This window comes from Sciurus carolinensis, chromosome 10, assembly GCF_902686445.1.
Source record: "Sciurus carolinensis chromosome 10, mSciCar1.2, whole genome shotgun sequence".
Taxonomy (NCBI): domain Eukaryota; kingdom Metazoa; phylum Chordata; class Mammalia; order Rodentia; family Sciuridae; genus Sciurus; species Sciurus carolinensis.
In genome coordinates, this window is record NC_062222.1 from 49,852,157 (window position 1) to 49,872,664 (window position 20,508).

The window sequence follows — 20,508 nt, forward strand, 5'->3', positions numbered from 1 at the left end:
GTTTTGATCTATAATTCCTTTTAATGTAGACAATATAATGGTATATAAAAAACAAAATATATCAATCTTAAGTAGTCTGAATAAAATTTATTACTATTTTCCCATGTGGAAAGAAAAAGTTCAAAACACTGTTAAAAAATTTCAGTTTTTTAAAAAAGTCACTTTAAGAGCTGGGGTTGGGGCTCAGTGGCAAAGTGCTTGCCTAGTATGTGTGAGGCACTGGGCTCAATTCTCAGCACCACGTATAAATAAATAAAATAAAGGTCCCTTGACAATTAAAAAAAAAAAAAAAAAGAAAAATTAAAAAGTCACTTTAAGTATTATAAATCAGGGATAAATCAAGGTTACTTTGGCAGCAAATCACAAAATGTTCAATTGTCCCCTGGCTTCTATGATGCTTTGACTTTTAGAATCAACATTCGGTCCTTTTTGGTGATATTATAATATCACTAATCAATAAGTCTTATATAGATTCCAATGTCTTTTTTCAGAGGACATTTATAATACAGGTTCATAATATACTGAAGTTCTATAAGCTTGAAATTTCATGCATCGTGTACCTAAAATAAGGAACTAAATATTAATCTAGTTCAAGTTATCTAATATATAAATAAAAAACAACCTGCCCAATATCCTAAAAAAATAAATTATCACAAAACATAGGAAACTTCCTCCCCCAATAATCAATGATGAAAAACCACAGGTAAAATGTAGTATTTCCCTAATCAATAGAAAAAATATACATACCAGGTAAGACTAGTTAAGTTTAACAGAGAGACAACACAAAAATCAGTCAGCACATTTTAGGTGTAAGTGGCAAATATAGTCCTTTTTATTGTTATTAAAGTTTTCTCCAATGTACTTCATTAATGGAAACACTTTATTTGATTCCACTGTTGGTCATGGTTTGAGCCCTACATACTCCCTTCCCTTTCACCTCAAAGGGAACTCCCTTGTATGTGGCCACACACTCATCATTAGTGTACAGGTCAGGCTGGATCTGCTCCCAAATCTTCTTCTTAGGATTTAGCTCCTTGTCTGGCTCTCCTATTGGGGAGGAGAAAACCAAAAATAATAAATAAACAAACAACTTACCTCCTAACAAACATACAGAAGTTTTAAAGAAATTTTTAGTGAATTCTTGGCAGCACTTTCTGGTCTTTACATCTAATCAAAACCTTAACACATTTTTATGATGTCAGTGGTTTTATTTATTTATTTATTTATTTATTTATTTATTTATTTATTTATTACTTATGCCAGGGATTGAACCCAGGGGTGCTGGGGTGCTTCACTACTAATGGCCACATCCCCAGCCATTTTTCATGTTTTATTTAGAGACAGAGTCTCATTGAGTTGCTCAGGGCTTCACTAAGTTGCTGAAGCTGGCTTTGAACTCGAGATCCTCCTGCCTCAACCTCCCCAGATGCTGGGATTACAGGTGTGCACCACCACACCCGTCTGCTGCAGTTTATATTCTTAATTGGTAAGCTGATTAACATTTCCTTATAAATATTAAAGATATATTTTATTAGGTATTTCTGCAGGTAATATAGCTCAGTGAATTCATTCTTCAAATTATTAAAAGAAAAATGTAAGATACTCATTTTATCATAATGCATAAAGAAAAATATAGAGAGTGTATACTGTGATGTGTTATATTTTTATACTTGGAAAAAGCAGCTAATGTGTTACCCTACACAGCAGTATACAAAATGAATGACTAGCTGTTCTAGTGCTAAAAGATTTCTTGTCAATATTGAAGAATGGCTTACATGCTGGGATAATGTACATAAATATTAATAACTGATTTGATTTTCATTTGCTACCCTTAGTAAGATGGAAAGACACAGAAAGGAATACAAGACATAGAACCAGTATTTTCTAAACACTAGGAATATATACTGTTACATGAAATTCTACACTACAACCCTGACTGTAATTTTAAATACAAAGAAATTGAAGGGCAGAGAAGTTGCTCAATGTCACACATTTGACATCAAAGCCCATATTCTGCTAGTATAGCATAAACTCACATTTCCACTAGCACAACAGTTTATACTTTTGAAAAGGAACAAATTAACTTTTTACATGAGGGTGATCCCCTTATCCTTCTATTTATAACAACTCACTCTATAAACTCTGCAATCAATAGAAGACAAGTAGTAGAATATATCTAGTATAGGCTTAAAGGAAAGTAATATATCAAACAATTCTTCTATGTAATGACAGTAAAGTAGACAGTAGCTGGAAATGTTCAAAAATATTTGGAATGAAAAATCATTTTAAGAAACAATGAAGAAAAGTAATGTATCTTTTAATGAAGCATTAATTATGCATTCAATGATTTTTTTGGAGGTAATAAATATATGCCTTTAGAATCTTTTCCAGTAACTTCCAAGTAGAAATCTTTTAAAATTATTTTATTTTTAATTACTAGAACTACCTATATCCCATGTTCTGATTTAGTGTTTATTCTCTAGTCATACATGGAAGGAAAAACAAAACTGAGGAAATTCGCTGGTCGTGGCAATTTTATTCTTTAATAGCTTTTCAGAGCTGGCAAAACTGGCAAGAATTTTCAAAACTGCCCTCTAGAATCCAGGTTTTCCAAGATGATAGAATAATGATCTAAATAAAGTCTATAGTAGAAGATGATGCAGTGAAATAAAACTGAAAGACTGACTAATATAAAAGGTGAGAATTTCTCTTTTCTGCTCTAAGATCATTTGATTGGATAACAGAGAAACTCCAAGTAATGAACAGAATAAGAAAAAAAAATATCCAGTAAAGTGCAATTATACTTTACCTGATATCTACAAGATTTTTATTTTTTGTATGTAAATAATTCCTTAGTCTAAAAGTTTAATCTTGTGAACAAATCATGTGGGGAAATGGGCATTTCAGAATACTGGGAAACTAGAAGCAGAGATACTGTTCATGGAGGACAGAGCACTGATTCAGGTTTGCACCCTTCCTCCAAAAGATGTTGTCAAACTGGTAAGTTCACTAAGCAAGGTGTCCCAGATGCATGTACAAACTTCTCATTAAGAATATAAATTATACAGGGACTGGGGCTGTAGCTCAGGAGTAAAGCGTTTGCCTAGCATGTGTGAGAGCCTTGGTTTGATCCTCAGCACTACATTAAAAATAAATAAAATAAAGGTATTGTATCTATCATAACTAAAAATATTTTCTAAAAAAGAATATAAATTATATGAATAAATTCTTGCTGAATGCAGACAAAAAGCCCCAAGTACAAAAAGTTATGGCACAGCACAAAATTAAACTTCTCAGGTCTAGAAAGATATTGCCACATATACATAATGACATTCATAATAACATATAATATATATAGTGCTTATGAGGTTCTAGTACCACAGTATCTATTTGCTCATTTAATGTTCTCAGTACATATCTAAGTAATATTAATCACCATCATATTATAGCTGAAGAAACAGAGGCACAAAACCTACAGTTAAGAACTTAAAAAAACTACAGGATTGGCTAAGTATTTCAAAAGTTAAAGGTCACAAAATCCACAAGAGACAATTATAGCTAAAAACTCCTTATAGATGAAAAGGTTCAGAAAGCTTCCCAGGTCATGAAGCACATGCAGGGCCAAGATCTGAAAGCTCTGAGCTTCACACAAATCTGTAATGATTTTCAAACAACAAAGATGTGAACTAAAAACAAACTAGAAACTAATAAAGAAAATTTCCAAAGCTTGATCATTACTTTTTTTTTTTTTTTGTGGGGCTGGGGATTGAACCCAGGGCCTTGTGCTTGCAAGGCAAGCACTCTACTGACGGAGCTATATCCCCAGCCCTGATCATTATTTTTAATACAAGATTCAACACCTGACTGCTGAGAATGTATTAGACTTTAATGAATCATTAGATGAGACAAAGATTATGAAAGGGATGAGTAAGAAATACTAGGTAAATGTTCATTATTAATATTAATGCCAGAAAGTTATCACTTTCACTGCTTTAAGCTAATTTAAACAGTAGATAATATCCCACATTTTATAATTTGCAATCTCACTTATTTCTAACTATATGGAAAAAAGTTACCTTTTGAAGATTCAAATTACCTTATAATTTTATGTTTTCTCTCATATGAGGAAGTTAGGGGGTAAAAAAGGAATAAGAAAAGGGGTTCTCACAAAATTAAAAGGGAGATCAGTTGAGTAGAAGCAAAGAACCACAGGGGAGAAAAGAAGGGAATGGATGAGGAAGAACTGGGGAATGAAGTTGACTAAATTATGATATGTGCATGCACAAGTATATCACAACACATTTTAATTTTATATATAAATATAATGCACCAATTTAAAAAAAACAGAAGGAAGATCAATAGAGAGCAGAAAGGGCAGGGAGGAGGGGAGGGAATAGGGGTAGTACTGGGTAAGCTACCTCACATGCATTTATGAATAAGTCAAAATGAACCCCATGGTCATGTTTAACATGACATTATAACGCATTAAACATGAAAATGAAAGAAAAAATAGATGATTATTACCATCACACCCTGTTTTACTTTGCTTTGTACATACTTTTTATAAATTGAAGGATTTGATAACTCTGTCTCAATGGAGTACCATTTTCCCAAAAGCATATGCTTATTTTATGTCTGTGTTGCGTTTTGGTAATTCTCACAAAATTCCAATTTTTTCATTTTTATCTCACATATTTTTCAATATATATATCATTACTGTATCTGTGATCGGTGATGTTTGATGTTGCTATCATAGTTGTTTTGGGGCACCACAAACCATGTCCATATACGATAACAAACAATTGATACATGTGTGTGGCCTGATCTGCTTCCGCCAACTCCTCACCAAGTCTCCATCGCTCTTGTCAGGCCTTCTTATTTCCTCAGAAACAACAGTACCAAAATTGGGCCAAATAATAACACTATAATAGCTTCTAAGTATTTAAGTTAAAGAACGGTCACCCATCTCTCACTTAAAATCAAAAGCTAACAATGATTAGGTTCAGTGAGGAAGGTGTGCAGAAAGCTGAGACAAGTCCAAAGTTAGGCTTCTGTGTCAAGCAGCCAAGTAGTAAATGCAAAGGAAAAGTTCTAAAAAGTTCTGCTCCAAGAACACACAAATGATAAGAAAGCAAAATGACCTTACTACTGATATGAAGAAAATTTTTATGGTTTGAATAGAAGATCAAACCAGCCACATATTCCCTTAAACCGAAGCTTAATCCAAAGCAAGGCCTTATTTCTCTTCAATCCTATGAAGGCCGAGAGAGGTGAGGACTCAGTTGCAGAAAAAAAAAAAGTTTGAAGACAACAGAGCCTGGATCATGAGATTTAAGGAAACAAACTTTCTCTATAACATAAAAGTGCAAGGTGAGGTATCTAGTGTTGATGCAGGTGTATCAAGTTATCCCGAAAGTTTACCTAGGTTATAAAGGTGGTGACCTTTGAAGTTCAGATTTTCAGTGTAGATGAAGCAGTCTTTCATTGGAAGATGCCAATTAGCACATTCATAGCTAGAGAGAAGCAGTCAGCGGCTGATTTCAAAGCCTCAAAGAACAGGCTCTCTTGTTAGGGGCTAATATAGCCAGCGACTTCAGGTTGAAGCCAGTTCTCATCATTCCAAAAATCCTTAGGTCAATTAAAAATTTTACTAAATCAACTTTGCCTGTGCATCTATACGTGAAACAATAAAGCCTGGATGTGGAACAATAGCACATCTGTTTATGACATGGTTTACAGAGTGTACTAAGTTCACTGTAAAGACTTCTGCTCAGAAAAAAACAATTCCTTTCAAAGTACTCTTTCTGGTTACCCAAAGAGCACTAGTGGAGATGTACAATAAGATTCATGTTATTTTTATGTCTGCTAACACAGCATTCATTCTGTAGTCCAGGGATTAAGGAGTAATTTTGCTTTGAAATCATTTTATTTAAGAAATATTTTGTAAGGTTAATGCTGCCATAGATAGTGATTCCTCTGACAGAATCAGGCAAAATAAATTGAAAACCTTCTGGAAAGGATTTACTGTTTTAGATGTCATCAAGAACACTAGTGATTCATCAGAGACCAAAATGTCAACATAAAATGGGAGTTTAGAAAAAGTTAATTCCAAATCTCATGGATGACTTTGAGGAGTTCAAGACTGCAATAGAGGAAGTAACTGTATAGATGACAGAAACAGCAAAAGAAGCTAGGCATAGTGGCTCAGGTCTGTAATCCCAGTCACTCTCAGGCTGAGGAGGTGAGATCATGAGTTCAAAGGCAGCTTGGGCAACTAAGGGAGTCTCTGCCTCAAAATAAAATAAAAAGTGCAGGGATGTAGCTTGGTGGTAGAGTACCTTTATGTTCAATACAAAAAAATAAATAAATAAATAAAAGGGGCAAGAAAACTAGAATTAGAAATGGACCCCAAATATATGACTGAACTGCTACATTCTCAAGATAAAATTTAAATGGGTTGAGGATTTGTTTCTTGTGAATGAGCAAAGAAAGTGATTTTTGGGGGCTGGGGAGATAGCTCGGTCGGTAGAGTGTTTGCCTTGCAAGCACGAGGCCCTGGGTTTGATCCCCAGTACCACAAAAAAAAAAAAAAAAAAAAAAAAAAAAAAAAGAAAGTGATTTTTTGGGATGGTATCTAAACTTGGTAAATATGTGATAAACACTGTTGAAATGACAACAAAAAATTTAGAATATTACACAAATTCAGTTGATAAAGTAGTGGCAGGCAGTGTTTCAGAGAAAAAAGTCTACTTTTGAAAAAAATTCTTTTGGTAAAATAGAAGGGAGTGGAGATAAGGAATAGGAAAGACAGTAGAATGAATATGACATAACTTTCTTATGTACACCTATGAATATACCACAATGAATCTTCGCATCATGTGCTTCTCAATAATAAACTTCTCAATATGCCATTTGGTAGTGTATAAAGCTAGTTTGAAATGAGAGGTTGAATCATCTCACATGAAAATTAAAAGAATTTAATTTTTTAAACAAACTGTATTTCCCAGAGAAATCTGTTGTCATTTCTGTGTGTTACACCCTTCTTCTAGATTTTGTTTTCCTAAGTTTTTTTTTTTTTTTTTTTTTTGGCATGGCTATAAAAAGGTAAGTGATGATAACAATACAAATTCTTGAAGCTAAAAACTGCAGTCCCTGAAATTGCTAAAACACATGCCAATAATCACATTTGGAAATGATTATACATATTGTAAGAAAACTCATCATTATGGGGTTATTTTAAGCCAACTCATTTTTAAATAAAACACACAGGGAATATAACTTGTTTAGAAAGAAGAAAAGTCCAAAAACGCTTGTATAGATGTAAAAAGCTATGACCACCTTAGCATTAAAACCTCCAAAAAGCAGTAAGTACATCTTTTGGAGTTTTAGGCATTCAGAAGTCTGGTATAAGAACCAGAAGCTCATTTTAATTAGACCATCCTTTTGTACAGAATAATCATTGCTCAAATTCTTTTCATATCTAGGATGGCAATGAGCCTAGCACTAATTATTTTATGTCTGATTAAGGTTTTGAATTACAATCATTTTAACTAACACCAATTGTGCATATAACTATGTAAAAAAAGGTCAATTAATTTTACAAAGTTAATCTATATACGAAAATGGTTTAGTGGACTGACAGAGTGATCCTGACAGTATGAAGGCAGACACCCAGTTATGGTCTTCAAACATAACTTAAACATAACTTAAAAATTTCTACTAGTAAGTTTCTATTTATTCATATACCAATTTAATGAGCTCCTACTTCATGCCAGGCATTGTTCTATAAGCTAGAAATATAGTAGTGAATTTTAAAGAATGAAAAGTCTTGATTTCATGGTGCTTAAATTTACATGTGGGCAGACAAAAGAAAAAAATAAAGCAAAGAAAGTAATATGAAAGGTCTGAATAGGATCAGAGAGCAATCCATGTAGCTATCGGGGAAAGAGCCAATGGCTCAACTGGAATGATCAAGGAAGAGTTGGAATACGTAAGATTAGTGAGTTAAGAGCAGACCATTCTAAGAAACTGTGCTTATACTCTGGATGACGGGAAGTTTCTGAATAGTTTCAAACACAGTAATATAATTCTGGCGAAAACAGATGAAAGGAAACAAAAGCAGGAAGATCAGTTAGAAGTTTTTGCAGTTATCCAGATAAAAGATGTTGGCAATGGGACCAGAATGGCAGGTTGATGAAAATGATTCTAGATAAGGTACAGGTTTTCGAATTTTCTGAAGGAGAGGATGTAGGGTATGACAAAAGCAGTTTAGCAACTGGGAGAATGGAGTTGCTATCAATAAGAGGGACATATTATGGAGAGGGAATATTCTAGAAGCCAAACAGATGAATTCTTCCTTCTTGGGACATGTAAATGAATAAGTCCACTAGGTCAGTGGATAAGTGACTGGATAAAGTCACTAGGAGAATAGCAAAGAAATAAAAAGAGGACAAGGACAAAGGTTGGATGCACTCCAAATAGTAGGTGGTCAGAGAAGTGAGAAAAAATCAGCAAAGTGGATGACAAGGTTATCCAGTGAAGCAGGAGGACTATCAAAAGAGTATGGTGTCAGAAGTCAAGTTAATTAAGAGGAGGATTAAGCACTAGCCAGTTACCTACAGGGAGGAACTGGTGATCTCAACCAGAGCAGTTCTAGAGAAACAGTGTGGCAATCATGGGAAAGAAACCTGACTGAAATGGATTTTAGAGAGGAAGAATTTTGGTTTTTAATTAAAAATAAATTCATTTAAAAGCTAAAACCTATGCTTTGTGATAAAATATTAAAGTATATTATTAGTAAGATTCAATATCCAAGGAAATAAATATGATATTGGAAGTAAAAAGTCCAAACATAAGTTCCCATTTATTAGACCATGAACTGAATTCTCAGAAAGAGCTGTCATTGCCTTTGTCTCCTAGTGTAGTACTGATTTCAGGTTATTTCTGCTTGGGGCTTTAGGGACCAGTTAGCATATTTAAACACTAAAATTTATAGCTTTCCACATTTAAGAATTTAAAATGTGTTGGGCTGGTGGAAAAGGATTTTAGCTATTGTTATAAACATATTACTTGATATCTTCTAAATGCTATGGGAGTTTTTGGCTTTCTAACTGGAAAAAAATAGGTAAGTGTTAAAGCTTTTTCAAGGCCAAACAACAATTCAAAGACTTGAGCCTCAACTGTAATTTCTGTATCACACTTAATAAACAAAATGTCAATCTTCAGACACTAAGCACATCAAGTGACCATCAAAGGGTATCAGCAGGCACCTTCAGCTTTACAATGTAAAACAGATGCTAAAAAATAAAGCACTGATAAACCATGGTTTTCTCCAGGAAAGAAACAAAACAAAATATAATAAACCCTATAAGATTAACTGTCTATTATATAGTATTAAGCTGCTATTTATTTTCAGATTTACTACTCCAGAAGCAGTAGATGGTACAGAATCAAACACAAGATGAGTATTCAGAGCTCATATCTCAGATTTTATCAGTTATTTGACACCATTCAACTTGGTTAAGTGTTAGACCTCACGGATTATTTTAAAACTAGGTTATCTCATGTTTCACTTTACAAGTAAAAACCTTCCCTACATATTCAAGTGCTTAAGGCATAAAGAAGAATTTGAAAGAAACACTAGACTCTGGAACAATGAAATATATCATACGAATAGTTAAATTGAAAGATTCAAGAAATGGTAAAGGCAAGAAATCTATACTGAGATATAAGCATTTCTAATGCTAATTCAGTGGGTAACTCAAGAAAAAAACTTTCTTTCAATTTGTTTAACAGTAACATTCATATAATAAAAATTCATTCAAAATGCTCTAATATTTATCCATTAGCTTTATAAGTGAATGAGAGTCATTGTAATAAAAGAACTGCAAGTCTTTATTAATTAAATAGTTCATATTGATTAAGAGCAAGCAACAGTGAATAGACAAAAATACAACAGTAGTAGGGATTTGGTTACATCTATGACATGATTCTTTGCTAACTCTAAAACCTTAACTAAGTTTCATGGATCTTCAGTTTCCAAATTTGTAAAAATATAATTGGGGGGGGGAGTAGATTTCTTTGAATTTTAAGTATCTGACTCTTATAATTTATGTCAAAAAATAAAACTAAAAATTAATACTAAAGTACTAATTCTTAAGTATTTTAATAAAAAGTAAGGCAAATGCTAATCTGGAAAGGTAAATCAGCATTCACTTAATTTTGTTATTTTTTTCAATGCATTCTAATTCTTAAAAGAAAAAATTAATTCTCAATCTATTCAAATTTAGTAAATGAGACTTCTTAAACTGAATTTTAGGATAGTTAAGTATAAATGTGACAACTGGACCCAAAGTAGGAGGTTGAGGAAGTGTTTGGATTGTGTGGGAATAGTGGTGATAATATGCTCCTAGCATAAAAAGCTATCAGGTTTCTTTGTGAAATCATTCAGATGGGATTTTTCTCAGAAAAAGACACTTAGAGCACAAGACATTATGTTCTCATCTACCATGGTTCAAGACATACTTATGCATTCAGTCACAGGGACTTTAAAATAATTCATATTTTCATCCATATATTCTAACTATTTCAAAGTTAAAATTAAAAACTTCATATTCTAATATTTTGTCAATTAACACAGGATTAAAAAAAATGCCTACTTAATGATTTAGCTAGTCCATTCAAACTTAGCTGTATTTACAAATATCTCCAAATTATTTCTGACTTTTGACCAAATTCTACTTGCTATCCTAATTTCTTTCTGCTTTTCTAACACTCTAATCAACATAACTATCTTTTAGGTAAGAATAGTCTTTTGATTTCTAACTTTTTCTTCTTATGGTTATCCTCCTTTTATGAACAAAAATATTTATTCTACATCTGCCCAGCATTCTTTCTCTTCTGCTTCAAAGACCTATTTGAAGAAATATTCTCCTACATTTGAAGTTTCATTTGTCTCAGGAACATTTCCATAGGAGAAAATGAATAATATAAAATGAAACTTTCTTTTATATTATTAAATAACTGGATTTTAATTTATATTTTCTCTATACTCTGAAGTCAAGTAAAAGCACATGCAAGTAAATTATCAGATGGATTTTGAGAGGTAGTCATCTTTCCTGCATGCCTGAACTTTCCATCTCTTTGTATTTTTGTGTTGTGTCTAAGGCAGACTATAGCTTAAATGCTTTGGCAGGATATTAATTTGTTATCTATTTCTCATACTCTTTTGCTACACAGGCATTAATATTAGGGTTTACCTAGGATGAAATCCGTATCTAGTGTTTTATGTGATGTGCATGTTTGTGAAAAGGAGGGTTACATGGTTATGCTCAATGAGTCTTCTTGAGTCAGCCTCAAACACTCGGTTACATTTAATAATGATCATTTAATTCAAAGCCTCATGATTCATACAAGGAACTGATATTAACTCCAAATATTATAAACATCACTTTGAAAACTAATTCCCAAACTATTTAAACAATCAGAAATACTTACCAGGGAAAGCATCAAAAGTAATCCTGTCTCCCGGAACAGATCCAGTAGGAGGAGCCAAAATTTCAACTTTCTCTGGTGAACTAGCACACATCACCATTGCTTGAGATAGTACTCCTCTCATCTTTGCAGGTTTTAGGTTACAAAGTAAAATGACCATCCGATTTTGCATCTGTGTGAAACACAAATTAGTGATAAAAGATGTACATAAATGAAGAATGACCACACCTAGAATACAATAAGGTAAACCTATTAAATATCAAACACCCTACTTTTGTGGCTGTATCTTTCTTTGCCTCTGTGTGTCTAAAATCTTTTATTGTTATTAGGAAGCCTTGCATAAAGATGGACAATTAAAAAAAAAAACAGAAAAATCCTCCAACTAATAATGTATTATGGGTGAAAAAAAGCAGAGATCTTTTGAATATTTATCAAATGAATAAATGAATAGTAAAGCAGATTTGGTTTGAATTTTGGCTGCCATTTATTAGTATTAGAAATGTATAAACTTGCTCTTCCTGTTTCTTTGAAAAAGTAGAGAATTAACACTGAATTTAAAGAGTTGTCACAGGATTAAATCATAACATGCAATCCCAAACATTGTGGTTCCACTGGTTGGTATGAGTTCTCTGGGCAGTTTTGGGGATGGGTGGGGGCTTGGGGTGGGGGTGGTGGGGAACTGGGGATGACTTCTAGCACTTCTAGCAGCACCTTGGTGGACAAGTCAGCATAGTCATTCAAGGCTTGCTTTGCTTCTCTGGTGAGCCGGGATTATGTCAATAATAATCAGGAAGAAATTTTAACTGGTGTTGATCAGTGTATTCAGAAGTTTTTGGATAATATTTTTTCTACAAAAAAGATTGCAGTTGTCTGTCCAGAAACCAGAGCAAGTTATCAAAGATAATGTCTCAGAACTAAGGAATGAACTGCAATGGAAAGATGCGCTGGTACAGAAGCACTTGACAAAGTTGAGGCATTGGCATGAAGTGCTAGAGGGCATCAATGTGCAGTACAAAAAGCAAGCCAAAGTCCTTCAGGGTTCCTTGGCCTATCTAGACAAGGCATCTGCCAATATCCTTGCAACTCTGAAGCAGACCTGAGAGGGGTGTGGCCTACAAAGTAGCCTCCTACAGACAGTTTGCCAAACCACTTTCTGTGTGGACACGGCATTTTAGAAGAACTATTTGCTGAAGAATGAGCTGGTGTTAATTTTGTTTCCACCTAAAAATTTCCCCCAATTTTTATGAGATGTCAATTATTTTACTTTATAAAATGCCTAGATCTTGGTAAATGAAAGTGAGCTTTTGTTTCTGTTTGTTTGTTTTGTCTGTAGCAAAGTTTAGACTATTAGTTTGATGACAGATTCTTTCTTGGTTTCTTGTTTGTTTTTAATAATTTTTAAATTTTTGTATGACCGTATGTAGTTTTTTTTGGGTTTGTTATGATCTGAGGGGGGGAAATTACAATACTCTGAGAATCAGGGGAGTAAGAGTTTGGCTTTAGGCCTTTTATTTAAAAATTTTTTTTAGTTGTTAATGGACCTTTATTTTATTTATTTATATGTGATGCTGAAAATTGAACCCAGCGCCTCACACATGCTAGGCAAGTGCTCTACCACTGAGCCCAGCCCAGTTTTAGGCTTTTTATGATAACTACTCATCCTTGGTAGTAGGAAAAAATATGTAAATTTGCTATCTCAAGACTTTAAACTATCAAGAAGGCGAATCTAATGCAAGGTTTGTAATGCTTCCACAGCAGTACAGAGTGCTGATATTTTGTAAGTGGGTTGGAAAAGGGGTTAAAATATGCTAGGCTAATGTAGTAATATTACAGTAGATACTTAAGTTAACGCTCCTTTTTATTTGGGTGAGTTTATGTTTTGTGTGCTGTTTACTGTTTTGAGGGGAGCTGTATTAGGAGTATGATTTGCCAGATGCCTTGAAGAGTAACAAAACAGACCCTATCTCCCTCATGTGATAGCTGGGACACAAGACAAGTATGAGGGGTCAAAGCTTGGTCTTATTCTTTTTCTTCTGAGATTTCTCTTGTTTGCTTGTGTTTTTATTTTACTTTTTGGAGAAAAAGCAGTTGACGCGAAGGAAGATTCTTGCTCGTGGATTTGATTCCAAGGGACTAGGGGCTTGAAGTGGAGGGTGACCCACAGAGTGATCTTCAACTACTTCACCTCCATAAAGAACATTCATATACTTTGTGGGAAAGGTATTTTGCCCTCTTGTTGGAGGTTGTTTTCGTTCCTGTTTTATGCATCTCTTAGATTACATTCCTTCAGCCAGTACAAACACTCCACTATCTTCTGAACAGTCAGTGGGTCTGTGGTTGTATCTTGGTTCATTTTGTCCTTTACAGACTGCACCTTGATATCCATTCATATTCCTGGTCTGGCCTGGATGCCACCTGGTCGACAAAGCCTCCACTGCATTTCAGGGCACAAGACACTTCATTCCTTCTACTTTCTTGTGGGTTAGCAAATGGTATCTGTTTCTGTGCCTCTTGCTCCATTGTATACTCATGAAACTTAGGCATTACTCCCCTTGAATGTACAGAAACATGTATTTTATATGATACTTTGTACTCACTTTGTATAAACATATTACTCATTTTGTTTGTGTACTGTGAGGATGAAATATGGCTGTGGACCTATGACCTGTGATGACCAGCGCAAGGCCAGCAGATCCCCTTGGCTGGAACGTATAGGTCAAAACTTAAGTTATTTTTACTAACAAGGGTTTAACCTGGTCATCTCATGCTAGTTAGAAGCTCTGACTGGCAGCTTTAGGTTTCTTCATTAAAAACCTAAATAAACTAAGTTTGAGGCAGTCTTTCAAAGATAAAAGTTTTTGGTGAAAAGATTGGAAATTGTTCTGAAACTTGTGGATTAAGATGGTGGATTAAGTGAAAATGTTTTGTTGAAATTAGTGTATATACAAGTTATTATCATTTCATTATATTAATTCAGAAATTATGTCAAATAAATAATGATTTTCAATTAAAAAAAATCAAAACATACATGCAAAGCATTTATCTTAGCATTAGCACTAAAATAAAAGTACCCAGTTACACATGCACATTTTGTTCCCTAAACACTTGGTCATTTCCAATACTATACTTTGCTACTTAAAGAAAAATGAGGACGGATCCAAGATGGTGGACTAGAGGGAGGCTGCGTTCCTTATCGCTCCATAATCCGGGTTTCAAGTAGAGGATATCTGTTTCTCAGTGAGGCAGTCTTTGCTGTTTATCGATCCCGTTTACCCACTTGTCCACTGCGATCACCTGCAGTCTGCCAGCATATCGACTACTTCTTGAGTGCAGATTGCTCACTGACTGGCACCTATCAACTGCCATTTGCCTGCCTCTTGCCTGCCCATCCCCTGCCTTTCACCTATCCATCACCCACTGCCCAAGGTCCACCTGCCGATTGTCTGCCAGTAGCCAGCAGACTGACTGCAGATGGCCAGTGGATTGCTATCTGCTTGCTGTTTCCTGGAAGTCCACTGTCACAGTACCTCCAGGTTTGGTTTATACGTGGCTGCCCCCATTTTGAGACAACAGCCAGGAACTATAGGACTCCCAGCCAGATTTACTGAGCCCCGCTACCAGGATCCCCACACTGACTGACAACTCCCTGTCTCCAAGGCCCCTCGACCAGACTGAAAACAACCCACCTCCAGGACCCCTAACCAACCAACCACACCCTGCCTCCAGGATCCCCAGTCGACCACATTTATACCTCCCGAGCTGCATCTCCCTATTTGCCAACACATTTGGAAGCCAGAGCAGCCATCTTGGATTATCCCGGAAACGGTAACTCCCATCTTTAGGTGGGGCAAATCCCATCCTGAAATGCCTGCTGGAAACTGGAAGCTAATTGTAAGGTACCTCTCATGCATCAGGCTACTGAAGACTGGGAGGTTTGAATACTATGACTGTTACAGTATAGACTTTTCTTTTTCTTTTTTCTCCCTCTTGAAAAATTTTAAGTTTTTATTGCTTTACTTTTCTTGTTCTATTTTCCTTTTGTTTACCTGTTTCCTCAGAGTCTCTTTCTCCCTTTTCTCATGCTAACAAACAACATCTTTTGATTATACTTTCACACTTTCTATGATCTAGAACTTCAATATACTCTTTTCTTATCCCATTAACAGTTACAGCCTACACCCCTCCCCATCCTCTTTGTCCTCCATTAGAAACTGCAGACTATATTGCAAATCTATTTGTTATTCTGTAGATAATAATTGAACTCATTCTGTTTATTATGACAATATTGTTAACATCTTCATAGGGACTATTTAGTTAGGGCTGCATATTGTCTGTACTGGGCGCTGCTACTATTTATCTTCCCCTTAAAGAAGAGGTACTGGAAACCTATAGAGTCACTGTAAGCCTATAGGGGGAAAACTGCAATACCCCAGATCTGCACAGCTAGAGGGGAAGATAAATGAACAACATGAAAGAAAACAAGGGGAGAAAATGATCCAAACAAACCTAGATTCTATATTAATAGAATGCAGTGTCAGCATGGTAGAAGAAATGTCAGAAAAGGAGTTTAGAATATACATAATTAAAATGATTCATGAAGCAAAGGATGAGATATGAGAGCAAATGCAGGCAATGAATGATCACTCCAATAAGCAGTGAAAGAGCAACTGCAGGAAGCAAAAGATCATTTCAACAAAGAGAGAGAATCGCAAAAAAAACAAAAAACAAAAAACAAAAAAACAAAAAACAAAAAAACAAATCCTTGAAATGAAGAAAAAAATAAACCAAATAAAAAACTCAGAGAAAGCATCATCAACAGACTAGATCACCAGGAAGACAGAACCTCAGACAGTGAAGACAAAACATTCAGTCTTGGTGAAAATAAAGTTTACCACACAGAGAAGATGGTAAGAAATCATGAACAAAACCTGCAAGAATTATGGGACATCATGAAAAGACCAAATTTAAGAATTATTGGGATTGAGGAAGGCACAGAGATACAAACCAAAGGAATGAACAACCTATTCAATGAAATAATATCAGAAAATTTCCCAAATCTGAAGAATGAAATGGAAAATCAAATACAAGAGGCTTACAGAACACCAAATACTCAAAATCACAACAGATCCACACCAAAGCACATTATAATGAAAATGCCTAATATTCAAAATAAAGATAGGATTTTGAAGGCCACAAGAGAAAAGCATCAGATTACATATAGGGGGAAACCAATACGAATAGCAGCAGACTTCTCAACCCAGACTCTAAAAGCTAGAAGGGCCTGGAACAACATATTTCAAGCTCTGACAGAACATGGTTGCCAACCAAGAATTCTATACCCAGCAAAACTAACCTTCAGACTTGAAGACAAAATAAAATTCTTCCATGATAAACAAAAGTTAAAAGAATTCACAAATAGAAAGCCTGCGCTACAGAACATTCTCAGCAAAATATTCCACGGGGAGGAAAGGAAAAACAACAATGTAGGTTAGCAAAGGCAGGAACTACTTTAAAGGAAAAATCAATCAAAGGAGAAACCAAGTCAAGTTAAAAATCAAAAATAAGCCCAAATCATATCTCAATAATAACCCTGAATGTTAATGGCCTAAACTCATCAATCAAAAGACATAGACTCGCAGAATGCATTAAAAAGAATGACCCAACAATATGCTGCCTTCAAGAGACTCATCTCATAGAAAATGACATCCACTGACTAAAGGTGAAAGGATGGGAAAAAACCTACCACGCACACGAATTCAGTAAAAAGCGGGGGTTTCCATCCTTATTTCAAATAAAGTGGACTTCAAGTCAAAGTTAGTCAGAAGGGATAAAGAAGGACATTTCATACGGCTTAAGGGAACCATAAATCAGGAAGACATAACGATAATAAATATTTATGCCCCAAACAACGGTGCATCCATGTACATCAAACAAATCCTTCTCAATTCCAGGAATCAAATAGACCACAACACAATAATTCTGCGTGACTTTAACACTCTGCTGTCATCACTGGATAGATTTTCCAAACACAAACTAAACAAAGAAACCATGGAACTCAATAACACAATCAATAACTTAGAATTAACAGACATATATAGAATATTCCATCCATCAATGAGTGAATAGACTTTCTTCTGAGCAGCACATGGATCCTTCTCTAAAACAGACCATATGTCATGCCCAAAACCGCCCTTAGTAAATGGAAAATAGAGATACTACCTTGTATTCTATCAGATCATAATGGAATGAAATTAGAAATCAATGACAAAAAAAAGAAATCACTCCAATACCTGGAGACTAAATAACATGCTACTGAATGAAGCATGGATAATAGAAAACATCAGGGAGGAGATAAAAAAAACTGTTAGAGGTAAATGAGAACGATGATACAACATATCAAAATCTCTGGGACACTATGAAAGCAGTACTAAGAGGAAAATTCATTGCATGGAGCACATTCAGGAAAAGAATAAAAAGTCAACAACAAAATGACCTAACATTACATCTCAAAGTCCTAGAAAAAGAAAAATAGAACAACACCAAAAGTAGTAGAAAACAGGAAATAATTAATAACAGAGCTGAAATCAATGGAATTGAAACAAAAGAAACAATTCAAAAAAACTGACAAAAGTTAGTTCTTTGAAAAAGTAAACAAAATAGAAAAACCCTTAGCCACACTAACAAAGGAGAGAGAAAACAAATTACTAAAATTCGTGATGAAAAAGGAAATACCACAACAGATACCACTGAAATATATGACATAAAGAGAAGTTACTTTGAAAATCTATACTCCAACAAAATAGAAAATATCAAAAACATTGACAAATTTCTAGACATATGATCATCCCAAACTGAACCAGGAGGACATATACAATTTAAACAGATCAATTTAAAGCAATACAAAGGAAGAAGTCATCAAACGTCTACCAAACAAGAAAAGCCCAGAACCACACAGATTCTCAGCCGAGTTCTACAAGACCTTCAAAGAAGAACTCATTCCAAAACTCCTCCAAGTATTTCAGGAAATAGAAAAGGAGGGAACCCTTCCAAACTCATTCTATGAAGTTAGAATCACCCTAATATGCAAACCAGACAAAGACACATCAAGGAAAGAAAATTTTAGACCAATATCTCTAATGAATATAGATGCAAAAATCCTTAACAAAATTCTGGCAAACCACATATAAAAACGTATTAAGAAGATAGTGCACCATGATCAAGTGGGGTTCATTCCAGGGATGCAAGGTTGGCTCAACAGCTGGATATCAATAAATGTAATTCATCACATCTATAGTCTTAAGGTTAAGAATCATAGGATTATTTCAATTGATGCAGAGAAAGCATTGGACAAAACACAACACCCCTTCACGCTCAAAACACTAGAAAAAATAGAGATAGCAGAACATACCTAAAGATTGTAAAGGTTATTTATGCTAAGCCCACGGCCAACATCATTCTTAATGGAGAAAAACTGAAAGTATTCCCTTTAAAAACTGGAACAAAACAGGGATGCCCTCTTTCACCACTACTATCCAACATCGTCCTTCAAATTCCAGCCAGAGCAATTAGACAGACCAAAGAAATTAAAGGGATACGAATAGGAAAAGAAGAACTCAAGTCATCAATATTTGCTGATGAAATGATTCTATATTTAGAGGATCCAAAAAACTCCACCAGAAAACTTCTAGACCTCATCAATGAATTCAGCAAAATAGCAGGATATAAAATCAATACATGTAAATCTAAAGCATTTATATTCATAAGCAATGAAACATCTGAAAGAGAAATGAGAAAAAAAACTGTTCAAAATAGCCTCAAAAAAATAAAATACTTGGGAATCAATCTAACAAAAGAGGTGAAATATCTCTACAATGAAAACTACAGAACATTAAAGAAAGAAATTTGAAAAAGACCGTGGAAGAAGGAAAGATCTCCCATGTTCTTGGGTAGGCAGAATTAATATTATCAAAATGTCCATATTTCCAAAGGTGCTACACAGATTTAATGCAATTCCAATTAAAATTCCAATGACATTTCTCATAGAAATAGAGAAAGCTATCATGAAATTCATCTGGAAGAACAAAAGACACAGAATAGCCAAAGCAATCCTGGGCAGGAAGAGTGATGCAGGAGGTATCACAATACCAGACCTTAAACTCTACTATAGAGCAGTAGTAACAAAAACAGCATGGTATTGGCACCAAAACAGACAGGTAGATCAATACAGGATACAGGATAGAAGACACAGACATACCCACATAAGTTCAGTTATCTCATACGAGACTAAGGAGCCAAAAACTTACAATGGAGAAAAGATAGCCTCTTCAACAAATGGTGCTGACAAAACTGGAAATTCATTTGCAGTAAAATGAAATTAAACTCCTATCTCTCACCCTGTACAAAACTCAATGCAAAATGGATCAAGGATCTATGAATTAGACCTGAGACCCTTCACCAAATAGAAGAAAGAGTAGGCCCAAATCTCCATCACGTTGGCTTAGGACCAGACTTCCTTAACAAGACCCCCATAGTGCAAGAAATAAATACAAGAATAAATGGTATAGATTCAAACTAAAAAGTTTTTCCAAGCAAAGGAAACAATCGATAATGTGAAAAGAGAGCCTACAGAGTGGGAGAATATCTTTTCCACACACACCTCAGACAGAGCACTAATCTCCAAAGTTCATAAAGAACTTAAAAAACTTTACATCAAAAATACAAAGAACCCCAATCAATAAGTGGGCTAAGGAACTGGGCAGACACTTCACAGAAGATATACAGGTGATCAACAAATATATGAAAAAGTGCTCATCATCCCTAGTAATTAGACAGATGCAAACTAAAACCAACCTAAGATTTCATCTAATTTCAATTAGAATGGCTATTATCAATAACACAAACAATAATAAGTGTTGGCGTGGATGTGGGGAAAAGGCACACTCATACATTGCTGGTGGAGTTGCAAATTTGTGAAGCCACTCAGGAAAGGAGTATGGAGATTCCTCAGAAAACCTG

General features: G+C 34.7%; 1 protein-coding gene across 1 annotated transcript in view; it reads right to left on the reverse strand.

The window, feature by feature from the left end:
- Positions 1 to 801: 801 nt before the first annotated feature.
- Positions 802 to 20,508, reverse strand: part of Aimp1 (aminoacyl tRNA synthetase complex interacting multifunctional protein 1) — a 45,836-nt gene continuing 26,129 nt past the window's right edge. Inside the window, exons 6-7 of the mRNA XM_047566533.1 lie at positions 11,497 to 11,665; positions 802 to 1,047 (exon numbers count right to left, since the gene is read on the reverse strand). Coding sequence (XP_047422489.1) covers positions 881 to 1,047; positions 11,497 to 11,665 — 336 coding nt within the window. The 3' untranslated portion in view covers positions 802 to 880. The remainder of the gene's footprint in view (positions 1,048 to 11,496; positions 11,666 to 20,508) is intronic.